The following is a 16,815-nucleotide window of genomic DNA, read 5'->3' as shown; positions in this document are numbered from 1 at the left end:
CCACGGAAGTCTGCATTTACCGTGCAGCCCACATCCTGTGAAAGTTTTGTCGCCACGTGCACATCTGTACGAGGGCTGTGCAGCTGCTGTCAAGTCCACACAGCTGACAGTAACATCCTTTTAGTTCAGAGCAGTGTTGCATAGTGTTTTTTCTATTAGCAGCTTGTTTTTTAGCTGTATGAATTTTATGCTACTGTCGGAACTTTGACATGTCGCGTCAAACTGCTTTGATTGCTGTAGGCATTTCGCAACAGTGGCACAAGGTACTCTTTATTGAAAAACTATTTTCAATGGAAAAATGTGAAGTGTGACATAAAACAGACTAGGTATATTCATGTATGTTGACCAGGAGAATAATGTATAGGACTGAAATTTGTCATGGAAAAATTGAGTTTCAATGCTTGCAGATGCACACGTTTTCTTCGTCCTTTTTTCTTATAGCGATGGAGGTATTGTGAAAGAAGTAGCCAGTGCTTGTCGTGAAAGGGAGTTACTCCGGATCGACAACTTTGCTGAAGTACTTCAGTTTTTCCGATGGAGTAGGGATAATCTGTAAAGAGAGGAAGGAAAGAAATTTGCACAGTTCCTTCAAACTAGGAAAGAATTCCCGACTGTATGTACCTGTAACCCCATTCACAATATTGATGCTCACTTCACTGTGCAAGCTCAACACCACATGCTACTTTCCAAGCAATGAGCAGGCATTCATTTAATAAATGCACAAGTGCTACTCTAGCTCCTTTGATGCCCCAAGTAACACATGCACAAAACTTATGCATTGGTTATAATTTATACTGTTTAGTTTTTATAGAAGAGCTTCAATGCTGCCATGAGAACCAGCACTATGTCAAAGCACAACAGCACAACAAGCTCTGGGCTAAAAGAAAAGACTTGTTTGTATTGCTTGTCATGTCCATACCTGCCGATCCTCCCAAATTTCCTGTAATTTTTATGGATTTGGGCTCATTTTACAATTTTACTAGCCTTTCATAAGTTTTACAGGGGAGATGGAAAACTTCTCACAACCTAATTTGCTTGTCAGTCTCCGAGGTACCTTAGATGACTTCCGACTGTGAAATAACACCAAAGAGACGCTAGCTTTGACCAAGTTTACTTAAAAAGTGCCTGAAGCTTGTGAGAGTGACAACAACGGAGCCATTGTAATCTAGAAAGGTGTGTTGCTTCTCGATTTGTTGCTGCCTGCGAGTTTTATCCAAATGCACGCTACCATTAATAATGCGCAGGTGTGTCCCATTGAAGGCATGTGCTAGGGGCAAACTTCACATGTGCATTTCCAGTGATGCACCCAATGCAATTTCACAAATTTTAAAGCTCATGTAGGCTGGCAAGTATGCGTGTCATTTAGTCTTTTCTTCATCCACTGCACAATGCTGTGACTGTGTGCCACACGAATTAGTCTGCCATTCTGCCCTTTCTTAAATAAGCACCTCAAGTTCCTTTTCCCATTGACAGTCATCAGTGGTAAAAAGAACCTGAGGAACCTGTATACATTCTATCTGATGGTTAAGACAATAACTCATTTTCATTTAAAAAGCCAGACTAGAATTCCCGTACCGTATCTCCACCGGGCTTCCATCCCGCAGGACAGACTTCGCCGTGCTTGTCGGTGTACTGGAAAGCCTGCACCAATCGTAGCGTCTCGTCCACAGATCGACCCACCGGCATGTCGTTCATGGTGATCTGGCGGAGGTTGCCTTTGTCATCAATGATGAACAGACCCCTGAAAATTTTAAATGCAGTGTTAATATCAACAGCTGCAGCACAAAATCTGCGCATCACTTAGTTGTGTGTATGCTGACCTCAGTGTGTGGCCCAGGTCTTCTAGGTAGACACCATAGTCCTTTGAGATCTGGTGAGTGAGATCGGAGAGCAGCGGAATCTTGATAGGTCCGAGGCCACCCTGTTTCCTTGGTGTGTTGATCCTATAAAAGGCATGTGAGCATACATTTCACGTATCGGTAATGTGGTAGTGTATTTTGTTTCTCCATACCAGCACTTTTCGTCAAAAAAACTACAGAAAAAAAAAAGAATGCACCGGGATCAGGTACAAGCTAAATCATCTTTCAGGTAAACAAGGCCACAAATAACGAAAAAAATAACATCTTGGTGCATGATTTCTAGAAGAGCGCATTCGAATTATAAGACACGTAAGGAACATCACGCCGCTTACCATGCAAGGTGGGTGAACGGCGAGTCGACAGAGCATGCCACCACTTCCGCGTTCAGCGCCTTGAATTCCTGGACGCGATCACTGAATGCAATGATTTCCGTGGGACAGACAAAAGTGCTGAAACGAGAAACGACGCAAAATACCATTTGTCATCGGTGACCTTCCTTGATACAAAGTAGCCGCGCTTTAGTTTACTTACAAGTCCAGCGGATAGAAGAAAAACACCAGGTACTTTCCCTTGTAGTCCGAGAGCTTGAGCTCTTTGAACTCTCCATTAACAACCGCTGTCCCGGAGAAGTAGGGCGCCGGCTTGGAAACTATGTAATAAAGATAACGAAATCAAGTTGCTTTTACATCACTCACCAATGCACATCTCGAAATGAGTATCGTCACAGCTGATAAATGAGTTTTGCGACATCAGCGGCTTCGTTCGATCACTGCGACAAATCTGGATGAAACTCGCTGATTACGTGTACTTGCAAAGACGTGGGTGAGACGTGCAATCTTGCGAGAGATCGCAGCGTGGCCCGAAGAACACGCGCACGTTTTCGAACGCTGATGCCGGCATCTAACACATCACGTACTCACTTTGGGTTTTGCTCCAGTGGAGGTTATGCGCCGAAGACTTTGTGTTCTCTTGCGGGTAAACTTGGCCGCCGCCGTACGAACGACACGCTTCCTCGGCACAAACGATCAGTTGTGGGCCGATCGTTAATGAGAGGGCGATCAAGAACCACCTCCCGCAACTTGCCGGCGCCATCCTTGTTTGCTACTCTACCTACTCGCTACCACGCCAACCACGCTACTGTTTTTCTGCCAACTTGCAAAGGGAAGAGCGCGCGCAAGAACGCTTTGCCCTTTCTATCTCCCTTCCAACGCTCTCCCACATCGCCTGAAGAGGGCGTCACAAATCAAAATTGGCGCGCTTTTCAAAAATTTTACTAATGGGTTGGGAGCAAGTGTCAGCGGGGTACATACAGCGCAACAAATGTAGGTAGGGAAAGCCTTGCCTTGTAGAACAGAGGATTGAATTTGCAGTTCTTGCAATGCCCAGCCATACCATACCTATTTTTTTTACTTTGTATGCATGCTGCCTGGCTTGATCATTGAAGTGGTGGTCTGTTTGTCCTATATATATCTTTCCACAGCTCAACAGTATTTTGGGGACGACTTCTGATTGCCAAGCAGTAAAGCTGTGCTCGTGACCAATGTTGCATTGTCGATAGTCTTGTTGCTATTTAGGACGTACACTTTTGAAAGCTTGCAAGGGGCGAAAAAAAAACAAAAACAAATTGATATCATATCTGATCGCTACTTTATTCAAATTATAAGAGAACTTATGTGCGTACGGTATAACATGCAATGGTCTTTGATCATTTTCTATTCCTCTTGGTACTGTCTTTCTGCACTTTACTTTCTGCAGGAGGGTTTCACAAACAGGTATCATGACACTGTTGGGATAGCCAGCAGCTTTTAGCCTTTCGACCTGTTTAGTTATACTGACCTCAGCCTTGCGCTTAGGTGATTTGTGAAGGGCGGCCTAAATACAGGTGGTGGCAATGACTTTTTTGATTACCTAACTTTGAATGGCCGCTATCACAAGGAAGGGCATTCTTAGCGCTCCTGGGCCGATGGCACTAGCAAGTATGCCCATTATCAGAAAGTGAAAGGCTAATGTCTAAATATTGACTGCATTTGTCTTTTGGCAATTCAAATGTGAATTTGAGCCCCCAGGAATGCTCTTTGAAGATGTTGAGCACTTCCTCAACCTTGTCATTAAAACACCAACTGCCCCCTTCCTCAACAAAACTCAGCTGAAAGTCAGCGCCCTTTCCTGTCTCTGATTTTCTTTCCTACATTTGTTGTGCTGTACCTACAATATTCAGCACAAACCAAGCTCTTGTTGATGCAGGGAGAGATTGGGGTAAGACTCAAAAGGCAGACAACAACGACAAATACCTCTGAAGCCAAACTTTTGCACCTTGGTATACTAGTGGCCTGACATTTGCCAGATTGCTCACAAGCAATCACGCAAAATTTCAATGTAAGCATTCCAGATGTCAAGAAGCATTTTACATTTGATCAAAAACTTCATATGGACGATGCAGGAGTGGCAAAATGACCAAATTATTTGAAATATTATGTAATGTGCTTGTCACCGAACAAAGAAGACAAGAAAATCGTGCATTTACGTCCATATTTCACATCCCTCCACCACTTGTTGCAAATATATGCACAGTGATATTACCAACGTTAATTTTAGCCTAATCCAAACATTTGGTTATTTAGTAAAACTTGTTCTTGGGCTAGTTGGTACATGATTACTGAAATACAAAAAAAACGCGTACCATCAAGGATGAATTCAAGACAGAACAGACGCCCTTTTCTGTTCTATCTTGAATACTTCTTTGATGGTATGCGTCTCTTTTGTATTTCAGCATTTGGTTATTTTCAGCCCTGGAATGGGGCTGATACGCCATGCACATTTTCTTTGCCTCGTTACTGTGAAAACCAGCACAATGTAATATGGATTTTCTATCTGTGCTAGTTTGAATGTTTAAGCTGTCATGCTGATATTTTCACAGTAAAGTGCGATTTTGATTAATGGCCAAGTTGTGAGGAAAGGTAAAATTAAAAACTGCTCATTTGACCCATAAACAGAATCAGATGGATAGCTTACTGCTAAAACATAATGCAGCCTTCCTCGTTGCATGGAATGAGACTTCATAGTTTATAGTGTGCTTTTTTTTTTCATGTTCTGCTTTGTACATGAATGGCAGTAGCTCATTGGGCTCAAATGCAACTACAAAATGCATGTCAAATGCAGACATTTCCTTACATAGGTCAGAAGCTGACCTGATAAGCCATTAGTTGCACATAATTTCAAAATCTTGCTTACAGTTTTCTTCCTTTTTTTATTTGTGACATGCTTTCTTCTCAGATCCTGAATGTAGATTCCTGCTCTGTAGCATTCTTGACTGCCTCTCAGTCAACTAAGCGGTAGTCAGGTAAAGATTTATGGTTGAAGAAAAATAGAAAATCGAGATAATTTTCGAAGTTAGTGTTACTGTTATTAACACATGATATGTGGAGAAAACAATAGTTTGCATGTCCTTGGAAGGCTCTTGATGTGAAAATTTTTATGTAGTAAGTAGTTCACTTTCTTTGTTTACGTGGAGTCGCAGAGACATTGGAAGTAGAGCTACAAGCAAAGGTAACCTCAATGCACAAAATTGTGTGTTGGAATTTGCACATCTACTAGCTGGTCAGACTGGTTTTTACCTCTTGTTTGTCATTTGCCACACAAAGTTTTACCTGGAAACATACTTTCAAGCAGTGTGTGAAATTTACATGTTCCCTTTGATGTCATGATTGTGATGACATGATACAAGCACTTTTCTACATCTCCGAAGCTAAATACGGAAATAAGCACGCATAAATACTGCCATAGTGTTGTGTCGTCTATTTACAAAAAGCACAGTGCATCACAGTGTAAAATCAAAGGGCTCAAACTGTTTTCGAAATTCGGCCACCATCGACACTTCCTCATCCCTGGACATTTTGCAGTCCTTCCAGTCTGCTTTATCCGGCAAGTTGAGAACTTCTTCGCAGGCCAACACTTCCCTGCCAAATTGGAGGGGAAAGTTCTTCTTAATCCTGTGCAGCAGCTTGGTATTATCGAACTCCATGTAGAAGTACGGCCGCCCAGGGTCCACGATCTGGCGCAGGCTCGAGTTTCGGGGTATTTCGTCCAAGTCGACACCGAGCGACATGCCGTAGTCCACTAGCACGGACTGGAGACCGGGCATCAACGGCTCGGGCACGGGCACAACTTGGATCTGGAGGTGGGAGCTCTTGTAGTTCCTTTCGAAGAAGACGGGTCGCTTTTTCTTCGACTTGAAGTACTGTTTCAAGCTTTCCTTGAACTTGACGACGTCTTCCAGCGTCTCCTCGTCCAATTCGACCGTGCTCTGATGGTGACCTATCGGCAGGATCAGCACGTGATCCGGAATGAGCGCCCCCTTGGCCAGCGCCAGGTAACAGCTTTCACCAATGCTGATGACAAGGTGCTTTTCTACTTCGGGACTCGCCAGACAAAACCAGCAGGGCCCTTTGGGAGCTGGTGGGGGTCGCTTCTTGCGTTCCTGCTTGTCGCCGGCGTCACGATTTCGTTTCTTGCCCTTTTCCGCAGCCGGCGTGAGGTCGTAGAAGAACTGCTGCGACTTGGACGACGCGTCCTTGAGGTCCGACTCGCTGAACTCGTACGGACATTCGGTCACATCGGTGGGCTGCTTCACGAGTTCCGCATTCGGCATGCCCGACATGGGCGCGATGGAGAACGCGTACAGCCACTTGGCCTTTGTCGCGTTGCCGACGGAGGCCAGTGATATGAATCGCGTAACGTGGCGAGCTTGTTCCTGGAGTACCTTGTGGTTCCTGTACGGAGTCCTCTCGTAGTAGCTGTTTCCGGAAGACGTGAAGTGGTATCTGGGCCGGAGGAAATAGGCGAGTAGAGAGATGACATCCGAACCGTTTTCTTCTTCCGCGGACGCCGTGTGAGCATACTTGCTGACGTTTCTTGGCCACTGGGACGTGATGAACAAGTCTATGCCTTTGTGGCTCGTACTTTCGGCGATCGGGGCTAAGAACTCAACCGCTTCCTTCTTGACAAACTCGCCTCTGGAAGGCTTGCCGTCTTTGCTCTCGTTTCCGCAGAAGTAGGCGATCTTGAGGCCCGAGGCGCCGGTAAAGATTCCACGGGAACCCAAGTGGACGACGTTGTCCGCGAGGTCCGAGTCTGAATACGACTCCGGCGTGACGCCAACGGCGTATGTCTGCAAAGGGACCTTGCTACCGCTTAGCTTGTACTGAAGCCATCGCGAAGTGTCGGGCCCGAAGAAGTCGCCGACGCATAGTAGCATGTCAAACGGCCCGTTCTTCTTATTGACGCTCGACACGCGGTCGAAAAGTTTGTCAAACTGACCGCCGACATCGCCGCACACGAGTAGTTTCATGGACGACGCCATCACGGTTCTAGCGCCGACGCTGGAGCAATGCTAAGGACGTGCGCAATACACAAGCACAGTACACAATCGCTAATTTCGCGGCATTTTCGACAGTGCAAGCACACTGCACAGAGACCTCCACTCGCAAACGAACAACGTGCGATTTCACAAAACAACAACAAAACAATCACCTAGGTTGCCCGATTGTGACGCGCTTTGTTCCGCATTGCGTGTCAAAACGACATATTTTTGTAATTCACAATTAACTTACTGCTACATCCGTTCCGCTTTTTTTGTACACGTAGTTATGTTGTAATAGTGCAAAAGTTGGTCTGTATTTTCCAAACGATGGAGAGTGAAAGTGTGCCACTTGTGAGTAGTTTCGGTTTCGAAAACTATGTCCCGTGTTTCTGCGTTTGTTTCCGTGGTAACGCGTGTTTCTGTTCGCTTGCTCCTTTTCAAAGGAAAGACCGGAGTGAAATGGGGGCATGTCCTTCTAGAAAGTCCAAAAGGTAATGTTCACAAAGCCCCTACAACCTACGTTTGAAATGTTGAAATCTCGCCACTGTGTCACGCGCCAGAGTGCCTTCTACCACTTTATTATGTGCAGCGAATCATGCGCAGCATTGTAACTGAGTAACATGAATGCGTTTTGACTTTACTGGCGTAAATCATTGTGCCAAAATTTTTCTTTATCTGTATCTGATACATAACACGATATGTTGGAGTTTCATACAGAACACAGTGCGACAGTCTTCTTCGGTTTTTTATCGCTGTCCGAAAAGATGTGCGTCATATCTCTTTTTTCTGTTCCAGGCACATCACACTTCTCATGATTGGTCTTGACAACGCTGGAAAGACATCGACAACGAAGCACCTGTTGAGAGGTGCGTGCATATGTGTTAAACGAAATATGCCCCACTTTACAATTGAATCATGTTCTTCAGTTAATTTTAGCGTAATACAACAACAACAACAAAAAAATCTGTTCAGTTACATATTTTTTAGCTAAGCACGCACCTAAACATCTTGTCTAACCAGATACACTTGTAAGTTGACGCGGATTTAGGTGTGATCAATCCAGACTCGGCGGTGAACCAGCTAGTGAGAAAACGTTTATTGCAGAAAGGCTTGTGAGTGAAGGTGGGAGGGTCCCTTATTCCAGAAACTTTCTGGCCTGGACCGGGCGACAAGTTCACGCTAGTCGACCAGGTCCGGCCAAGACAATAAATTTTTATTTTGGAATTTTCTAAGACGTTTTCTATATTTTTTTCTTTCGCAACTTTGTTCCCCACATCTCGAAGGCATTTGGTCGACTCACGATGATGAATTCTCGGATTATTCTAGGTTCCGGTTAATTCGAACTGGTCTCATTCCCAACTCTACAGAAGATACAGCGCCGTTTCTTCTTTATAAATATTTGCTTGTTTGTATAAAATTGTTTTCAACCAAATTACATGTATTTGTCCACGTTCTCCGCATCTCATTCAACGCGTTAAATGGACGTTAAAGTGAAACAACAGATCGATTTAGATTGATAAATTGTGCTCCGAGAACTCTAATGTCGTTAATTTCACCGTCATAGGTTTACTGATAGAGGAGAAAATCGAGGTCCAAGTTTTATTTTTAAATTACGCGCCGAAATTTCTGCGCGTGACGTCACGGATTTCAATGTGTATTTTTCATATTTTGGTGACAGCGGCTCAACGAAAGACAATGTACTTAATTTTTACTGATTAGGAACTGCGTATAGAAACTAGTGGATGCCGTCAAAATCTATGACGTCACGACGTTTGGTGCAAGAATTTCGAGGTGGCGTCGCCACCCGTAAGCATCTTCTCGCGGCAAGTGTGGCGATTTTCGAATTGTGAAAGAGTTGTTTTTCTCTTTAGTGTCCCTTAAAACACCATCAGTTGGCTGATCAGTCGATTATATATGCCGCGGTGCAGAGGGCAATCCAGAGGACGTGGTTCCGACGGTGGGCTTCTCGAGCGTCGAGACAGAGCGCTGCGGCTTCCACGTGACTCTGTGCGACCTGGGCGGCGGCGCGAAGATCCGCGCCATCTGGGAGCGCTACTACGCTCTCGCCCATGGCTTGGTGCTCGTAGTGGACGCATCGGCTACGCATAGGGCACCGGAGTGCCGCCGCACCGTCGCGGAGGTGCTGGCTGACCCACGGATAGGAGGGAAACCTCTGCTAGTGTGAGTCTTCAGTGTACATGGGGGTCAGCTCTGTGCGACTTCCATTTTGATAGGTAGTGTTGCCGCTAGTGCTGGCTGCAGCTAGATGTGTCAACGCACGACGCAGCTGCACTGACCACCCGCGAGTGCTGCTCTGCTGCAAAGCACGCGGGCAGCTACTCTCTTACCAGAGGGGAAAAAAAGAAAGAAAACTTTGGTCAGGGCGTCATAAGAACATATCTGAACACGTGAATGCCTCTACACAGCCGTCATATTTCTTTATCCGAATATGATAAGTATCCATAATATACTACACCACGAATTTTTCCGTCCGAAGCTGTAGGTAATCAAGTCCACCGTTGATGCTAAAATGGTGCTCTGGTGATTGCAACATTGCAAGAGACGACAAACCCGCGGATACAATTAGGTAATTCAAGTTACTTATGTAACCGCTTTTTTTTTTTGATGCACGTGCAGGTTGCTCAACAAGCAAGACCTTGAGACGGCCGTCGACGAAATTGAGATGTGTTCCCTGCTAGACCTAGAGAACGTGGTCAACCAGCACAAGTGCCCCACCCGAGTGGTATGTTCCCTTGAACCTCACTTCGAACGTTGATGCATCGCTGGTAGGCATTCACCACGAAAGAAAGCATAAACCATGCAAACACAGACACAAGAATTCGCACGTCTTTACCTTCGGTCATGATGAACCTCATGTATGTGCCTAAAAAAAATCCCTAGAAGTTCTCCCGCTGTCATCAAAGGAGCGGCAGATCAGAAAAACGTCATAATTGGCATTGTGCATAGAAAATAATAAGTGCCGACAAAAAAGCGGATTCTATATATACACTTCACTGGGCTAACGTGCTGTGAACGTCGGTTGTCTCATGTTGCTTAATCATTCGTATTTTTGTTCGAATTCCGCTGCAAGGAGCTTATATAAACCTATGCCATTCGTTTTCAGTCGAAAGTATTTCCAGTTGAAAGACAACTCTTCTATTCGCCTTTTACGCGCATCCGTCCTCGTTCAAGAAGTCATGCTCTTATATGTCTAATAATGCATAACTAATTAGCCCAATCCTTTGACGTTGGTTGTTCATTCCTGGGCCGTGCAGGAGAACTGCTGTGCCATCAGATTCGGCGGCCGAAAGCGTAAGCGAGATCCGGGTATCGACAAGGGCTTCCAGTGGCTTCTGGGACACATCGCCCGCAACTGGGAGGAGCTCAAGGACAGGGTGGAACGGGACACGGCGCTGCAGCACGAACAGGAAGAGAGGGACAAAGAGGAGCGCCTCGCCAGGGTCCAGAAGGCCAGAGAGCTCAGGTACGGTTCCTGGAATGCTCAGGTGGGCACGGTTCGTAATGCGCACTTGTATACTTTCCAATCAGTCGGGCTTTGCAGCATCTGTGAGGAGTACTGCTTACTGTAAAGTCTGTCTGTCCCTTAAGTATCTTCGCGTTCAGCTCTTATCTCACTGTCTGAAATATGGAAAGGCCGGCCCGAGGTACGCGTCAGGGGCGTAGCCAGAAAATTTTTTCGGGGGGAGGGGGCATCTCCTTGATCTGAAGTGGGGGTCGGGCAGGGAGATGTGATTGAGTGTCATTTTGTGCTCTGTATGTCATGGCAAAAAAAAAAGAAGAAAAAATCCCCCCCCCCCCCCTCCCGTATACGCCACTGGTACGCGTAACGAACGCGGTATACCCGAATGTTCTTGGACAACGGCCATGGGTTCTGCATTCTTCAGTTGTACCACCAAGCTGCGCACTGTACGTGATCCAGTACTTGCGCGCTAATAAGCGATCACAAGAAAAGCACCGTATAATGTGCAAGGCCCCTATTTCAAGAGGACCTACTTGATCATTTGTGCGCACATTATGTGTGTATTATCATGATCATATGCACCACTCTCTTTTTTAATTAACGTGCAAGTGTTTCATGCCGGAATTCGTCGGTAATTTGCCGACGTCATTTCCGTCGTCAGTAAAAAAGCACGCAGTACACGCAAGAGATAACCGTTACTACGATCCAAGATGCATATAGTAGCTTCGCTGTAGTAGGTTCCAAAAGTGCGTGTTGGATCTATTCCATAAATTTATTTAATTTTTTGCAATAGATGCCGTACAAATTTATGCACTTGTACCACTTGTACTTAGCATACAACAAAGCTGCAACTACTTCTATGCATACGTACGACGTCTCACTTTTGTGTTATGATCGAGTTCTACGAAAGAAAGGGATGAAAAATTCGTTGCCGTATACTTTGCGTAATTGCAGTTAAATAAAAAGAAGTACGGTAGAGCTTAAGTCAAGGTTCTGTAGGGCCACCGATTGTGTTTTGACTGCGGCACCGTCCAGTGTGAGCGCAGCCCACGGAAGTGCGTTTCTTAAATCTGGCTTTCTCGCAACAAGGGTCAGCTTGAGGAGAAGCTAGCTTTACAGGCTTTTCACGCGGCACTTGTGCTAGTGACACTTAAATGTTTATTGATTGTATCTGGACTTGCGTAGACTATCCTGTTCGTTTATATATGGGCTGACTACCATCTTTGCGTAATTTTTATATCTATGCTCTCGCTTCATCGTCAGTCTCTTTAGCTGTAAAGCAGCAAAGGTGTTTTATGGTCAACCACCCTCACTCCGTTACTTTTTATTTTCTTGCATCGTTTTATTCCCCCCCCCCCCCCCCACCCCCAGAGAGTTGCCAAAGAATGAGAGAGTTGCCAAAGAACTTAGTCTGAACAATGGTTCTTCACAGCTTGCTCGCTCGTTCGTTGTTATTGCTCATGTGCGACTGCTCTGTATTTACCTGGTTTAATTAATTAAGTAGACAAGTAAATTATCTTTTTGGACAGGGCCAAGGCACGCACGAAGGAAGGCGGCATACCTGAAGATGAAGGTGACAAGAACGGCAACAAGATAGCCAGTTTTGAGCGCGAGCAGGAAGAAGCAAAGGTGAGGAATAATTTTTTTTTTCACATTACAGCTGTGCAATGGAATTTTCACAGCTTTTATCAGGGGAAGAAAAAACACCATTCGATGCTTCTATTCTACAGTAGAATAACAACGTCTCTGCGTGGGTTTCAGCAGAACATATACATTGAGTGACTTTATACAATTGTAGTCCGACAGCTATTATGAGATTTTATTTTTCGTACATAAATAGGAGCCGGAGAGGTCATTATATGATTGTAAACAATATATTAAATATTTAATAAATTTTATTTTGACTGTGTTCAGAATAGCATTCTTGGACACAATCAGTAATCCCGTGCACTATTTCCGAATTCTGCAACAGCGGCATTTTCGCCATCTTCTGACAAGATGGCGAATTTGATAATATGGCGGAATAAAAAAAATTACACCATTTCCCGCTAAATGGGACCATGAGGCGATGCGAAGCCGAAGCACTTGCACGATCGCGTTCCGTTGGCTTTCGTTGGGCATGCTGCCGACCTCGCTTCGTGGAACGCGAAGAGGAACGCTACACGCTAGCCTCTAGCCTTGCCGTTAATTCTCACAGGGCGAGCGGGTAACGCGGTCGTCAGGTGCGCGAGGGGGGGGGGGAGCGTAGGAGAGGAGAGAAAGAGGGGGAGGGGACGCGCATGCGCTGGCGCTCATCGCGGCGTTGCGCAGGAGAGGGGCGATGCGAAGCAGCGTTTCGGCATGTCGAGCCCGCATTTCAGAGTGGGGGTGGAGAGGGGTAGAGGGGGATGGGAAGTGGAGAGGGGGAGGTGTGTGGCGAGGGTTTGCGCATGCGCAGTAAGAGTGGTCACGCCGCACACCACCACCGGTTTGAGCTCCGCTAAGAGATGCTTCACATCTAAAACGCTTTCAATGTAAGTGTCGTCACGGCAGGTTAGTGTGAAAACTTCAAGACGGCGTCGCCACAAAGTTTTTCTGGCCCATGTACTAAGCCTGGTCTCATAAGCACCGCGCAATGAAATTTTCTATTTGCGATAGCCTCGCCAGAATGCACAGCTTAGCCGGCAGAAAAAAAAAAAAAAAAAAAAGGACACGACTCGCGTCGGATTTTTCTCGTACCCCAAGTGGCCGATGTCGGCGACATTGGCTCGTTAAATTAAATCTATGCAGCGCCCTCTGGTCAATTTACGATTCTTCGTTTTGTTGTGACGGACAGAAGCGTAATTTACTAATAATAATTACAGTTTACAAGAACTGTATTGGCCGAGTTTGTAGGAGTTCATACTTGAACAAGAAGCACAAGAAAACGATGACAAAAGTGGTCAGGTTTTTTTTGCAGATAACCCAACACCTTTTGAGTCTTCATGATAAAGGCATGAATCTGAGCATGTCATATAATTTCAAGCTTTCAAAGCTTAGCGTTTTTTAACTGTGTCTCATCTTGTTCAATTTTGGGTTTGGGGGCGGGGTAAGGTGTTCTTGCGTGATGTTGTACTTTACATCGTTTTGGGGGTGGGATGAGATATACTTACATGATTATCTACTTTATGTGGTCCGAGTTGACTGATAAATAGTGTGGATTTACGAGAAAATCTTCAGTTTGAAATTAGTGCTAATCTGGTCTTGTGTTCCTTTTTGTGTCGTTTTCTTGCACTTCTTGTACAAGTATAATTACAGTATTCATTCTTAGCGTGCCCTTTTCAGAATATCCTGTAGTTATCCAGTGCCATCTTCTTTTTATCCAGGTCGAGTGCTCCAGAGAAGGAGATCCGCAGGAGGAAAGGAAAATGGAGACACCTGATGGTGCCCGTGTGATAGTTGTCAGTCCCGTTCAGCGGCACTGCTCACCAACTGGGGGAGAAGAGAATCATAGCTTGCGTGAAGGTCGTTGTGTGGAGCAGCTTTCAAATGACCGTCGTCCGTCCACACCCTCAAACAAGACGCTGGGACTTTCACTTTACATCCCGGATGCATCCTGCCAACCAATGACTCAGATAGAGATGTGACCACGCACGTTGAACTTTCTCCCTTTTCATGTTGTGCAACACTACGTGCCTGTACATTTTATACTGCACCCAACTCTCAGTGCTAAACTTCTAGCACCGACTCTGTAACCTATTCATTAATTATGCTTATCTTCTCTACTCAGCCGTACTACCCCGCAGCAGCACTCAACACATAATATAAATAACTGGACTAAAGAAAAAGAAAACCCAGGGTCTGTGAAAATCAGTGTTGCATCATAGCACACTCTTTTTAGCCACGCGGGTAAAAAGACTTGCCGAACACTTACATGGTTTTGTATTCTCCCATTGCTCACACGTCTGGCAGTTCTAAAGGTATCAGATCACGTGTCTGTTGTGAATATTGGTTGTTTCCCAAGTTTATAGGCACATCGTGATAAATACTTATTCAAATATAGGGAGGCTCTACACCTGATTGAAGGAACAAACAGAGACAGTAAAGTGGAAGGCACCAGCGATCGTGTTACATGGTCAAGCAAAGTTGTAAAATAGGCGAATTAACAATAATGCTCATCTGTGCTGTGTCCATCCATAGACCACAATATGCAGACAACTAAAGTGAGTGGGGGGTACCAGGGTGTACATTCGGTAAGAAGCCACCCAGTTATAGTTGTCATTACCTTTTCCCTTTATGCACTGCCACTTTTAACCTTCGCATGAAATGAAGTAAGTGTTAGAACAACAACACAAATACAGTTGTACCAAGTGGTTTTTATAGGAAATGGTGCCCCTGGTGGTGTTTGACATGTCCGTCATGATTACCAGTCTGTCACGCCCACATTTCCATAATATGTTTTTTGGCACAAATGTGTAACGCTGTCCTCTAAGCATAGAGACATTGTATATTCAATTTTTAGGAATGAGTATACCACTAGTTGGGAATGAACATGGGGTCGGGACCTACATTTTTTACATGCAGTGCACAAATTGTAACACTCTGTACTGAGCATTTTTGTTAAAATTTTTATGAAAAAGGCCGGTCACATTCAGTTTATGCAAAATAGTTTATTTTCTATTCGGTGTAAAAGTTCATATGTCACAGTAAACAATTACATAGTTCAAAAGTTCATATATTACAGTAAAGAATTAAAAAGTACAACTGTAAGTGTTCACCTTACTTTCTGTTACAAAAACTCAAGATTCTGCACCTAACTCGATTGACACATCCACCATCACTGAAACTACTATCATTTTGCTATTAGACTTTGAAGACTGTTATCACACAATTAAAACACACTCATTTTGTTCCCGATGAAAGGTATGTAATGCAATTGTAAGAATCACAAGGCCAAAGTGCACACATTCACTATGTATCGTGCGAACTCCTTATAGTTTGTGTGCTTTTCATTCCATGCCAAGACTGCTTAGTGCTCAAGTAATATGTTTTGCATTGTAGCTTCACAACACAGTTTGCATTTCATGTGGTGACACAACACTCACAATAATTATACATAATAAATTTTATCTCTAAAAAATAAAAAAAAAAAGCTCTCGGGTTCGACTGTTCTAGTATTGGTCCCATTCACTGCTCTGTTTGACCACGGTATCAACGACTAGTCTTCAACTTTCACAACATATGTGGGTTGGTTTTCGTTTATTTGGTAGAGTGCAGCTTCAAAGCTGCGCTTTGGTTTCTTTTAGTCCCAGTTGGAATTCCTTGTTGGTCGGATCCAGCGAAACAGCCTTTTCCATGTCGGGCAAAGCAACGTCGAAATAACCTGTGAATAAAGCACGAAAAAAAAAATATTATTGAATGTCGACTAGACATTTTTACAATCGGCACCCACCAGATATTTGACGGTTCTGTATGCAACATTACTGCGACATACTCCCAAACATACAAGACATCGAGGATCTACTGGTGTCAGCTGTGGCCCATACATTGCGTACATTATACAGTCAAGCTACACAAGACACCTTGTCTTACCCATCCGGTACTTGACGGTTCCACGATTGAAGTACGCAGCCGCCAGAGAATCGCAGTAACGCACGGCTTCCGTGTAATCCTCCACGGCTTTGTCGAATTCTATCATCCTGTAGTTCATCTGACCGCGCTCGTTGTATGCCAGCGCAAGCTCGTACTTCCTGAAAGTGGCAGCGAATGACTGGAGTGAACTCTCGCTGAATCTTACGCGCCAAAATTTCATTAAAAGCAGGCCGCTAGGGGCCGGTCACCTTTGGTTTAGGTCCTCGGCGCTTTTTGGATCGTGTTCCTGGCTTTGTTGAAGGAGGCTCAAGTACTCGCTCTTCTTTTTTTCGATCAGGTCGTCAAGCTGCGCTTTCTTCTCGTCTTTACTGGGAACATCACCCGTCGCCGAATCCATACGGCTTCGCGCGATTACGTGCAAAAATTACTGCGACACAACGGGTACACAGCGCACAGTCGCAAACGAAAGAGACGCGCCCGCTCCTATTAGGATCGGCTTTGGTTTGGATTGGATGCAGTTTGGATTTTTTCACAACCATGGCGTCCATGACGTTTTTTTTTTTTTT

The 16,815-nt window shown here is 44.8% G+C and overlaps 4 protein-coding genes across 4 annotated transcripts; 1 reads left to right on the top strand and 3 right to left on the bottom strand.

Annotated features, from left to right (window-relative positions):
• Positions 1-254: 254 nt before the first annotated feature.
• Positions 255-3,033, bottom strand: LOC119396213 (peroxiredoxin-4). Its single transcript, XM_037663313.2, has 6 exons — positions 2,780-3,033; positions 2,391-2,508; positions 2,192-2,308; positions 1,821-1,943; positions 1,576-1,741; positions 255-550 (listed from the first exon to the last, which is right to left on the bottom strand). The coding sequence occupies exons 1-6, from the start codon at positions 2,949-2,951 to the stop codon at positions 491-493; spliced, it is 756 nt and encodes a 251-aa protein (XP_037519241.1). The 5' UTR covers positions 2,952-3,033; the 3' UTR covers positions 255-490.
• Positions 3,034-5,642: 2,609 nt separating this feature from the next.
• Positions 5,643-7,356, bottom strand: LOC119396212 (CWF19-like protein 1). The gene has a single exon (XM_037663312.2). It carries the CDS (start codon positions 7,216-7,218, stop codon positions 5,677-5,679), a length of 1,542 nt encoding a protein of 513 aa, XP_037519240.1. The 5' UTR covers positions 7,219-7,356; the 3' UTR covers positions 5,643-5,676.
• A 265-nt stretch (positions 7,357-7,621) lies between these two features.
• Positions 7,622-14,489, top strand: LOC119396209 (ADP-ribosylation factor-like protein 13B). Its single transcript, XM_049416996.1, has 7 exons — positions 7,622-7,709; positions 8,014-8,084; positions 9,147-9,399; positions 9,856-9,961; positions 10,494-10,702; positions 12,229-12,328; positions 14,044-14,489. The coding sequence occupies exons 1-7, from the start codon at positions 7,678-7,680 to the stop codon at positions 14,302-14,304; spliced, it is 1,032 nt and encodes a 343-aa protein (XP_049272953.1). The 5' UTR covers positions 7,622-7,677; the 3' UTR covers positions 14,305-14,489.
• Positions 14,490-15,313: 824 nt separating this feature from the next.
• LOC119396211 (tetratricopeptide repeat protein 32) lies at positions 15,314-16,753 on the bottom strand. Its single transcript, XM_037663311.2, has 3 exons — positions 16,498-16,753; positions 16,250-16,407; positions 15,314-16,040 (listed from the first exon to the last, which is right to left on the bottom strand). The coding sequence occupies exons 1-3, from the start codon at positions 16,644-16,646 to the stop codon at positions 15,937-15,939; spliced, it is 411 nt and encodes a 136-aa protein (XP_037519239.1). The 5' UTR covers positions 16,647-16,753; the 3' UTR covers positions 15,314-15,936.
• Between the last annotated feature and the right edge of the window lie 62 nt (positions 16,754-16,815).

This window comes from Rhipicephalus sanguineus, chromosome 6 (genome assembly GCF_013339695.2).
Source record: "Rhipicephalus sanguineus isolate Rsan-2018 chromosome 6, BIME_Rsan_1.4, whole genome shotgun sequence".
Lineage (NCBI taxonomy): Eukaryota > Metazoa > Arthropoda > Arachnida > Ixodida > Ixodidae > Rhipicephalus > Rhipicephalus sanguineus.
The sequence above is the reverse complement of the archived record's forward strand: the minus strand, read 5'-3'. Positions and strand labels throughout refer to the sequence as shown.

Coding starts and splice junctions, on each gene's coding strand:
- LOC119396213 (XM_037663313.2), bottom strand. CDS start 2,951: ATGGCGCCGGCAAGTTGCGGGAGGTGGTTCTTGATCGCCCTCTCATTA. Junction 2,309..2,390: donor TTCTTCTATCCGCTGGACTT/GTAAGTAAACTA, acceptor TTCTCGTTTCAG/CACTTTTGTCTGTCCCACGG. Junction 1,944..2,191: donor CCGTTCACCCACCTTGCATG/GTAAGCGGCGTG, acceptor TGCCTTTTATAG/GATCAACACACCAAGGAAAC.
- LOC119396212 (XM_037663312.2), bottom strand. CDS start 7,218: ATGGCGTCGTCCATGAAACTACTCGTGTGCGGCGATGTCGGCGGTCAG.
- LOC119396209 (XM_049416996.1), top strand. CDS start 7,678: ATGGGGGCATGTCCTTCTAGAAAGTCCAAAAG. Junction 9,400..9,855: donor GGAGGGAAACCTCTGCTAGT/GTGAGTCTTCAG, acceptor ATGCACGTGCAG/GTTGCTCAACAAGCAAGACC. Junction 12,329..14,043: donor GCGAGCAGGAAGAAGCAAAG/GTGAGGAATAAT, acceptor CTTTTTATCCAG/GTCGAGTGCTCCAGAGAAGG.
- LOC119396211 (XM_037663311.2), bottom strand. CDS start 16,646: ATGGATTCGGCGACGGGTGATGTTCCCAGTAAAGACGAGAAGAAAGCG. Junction 16,408..16,497: donor GCCGAGGACCTAAACCAAAG/GTGACCGGCCCC, acceptor TGCCACTTTCAG/GAAGTACGAGCTTGCGCTGG. Junction 16,041..16,249: donor AACCGTCAAGTACCGGATGG/GTAAGACAAGGT, acceptor CTTTATTCACAG/GTTATTTCGACGTTGCTTTG.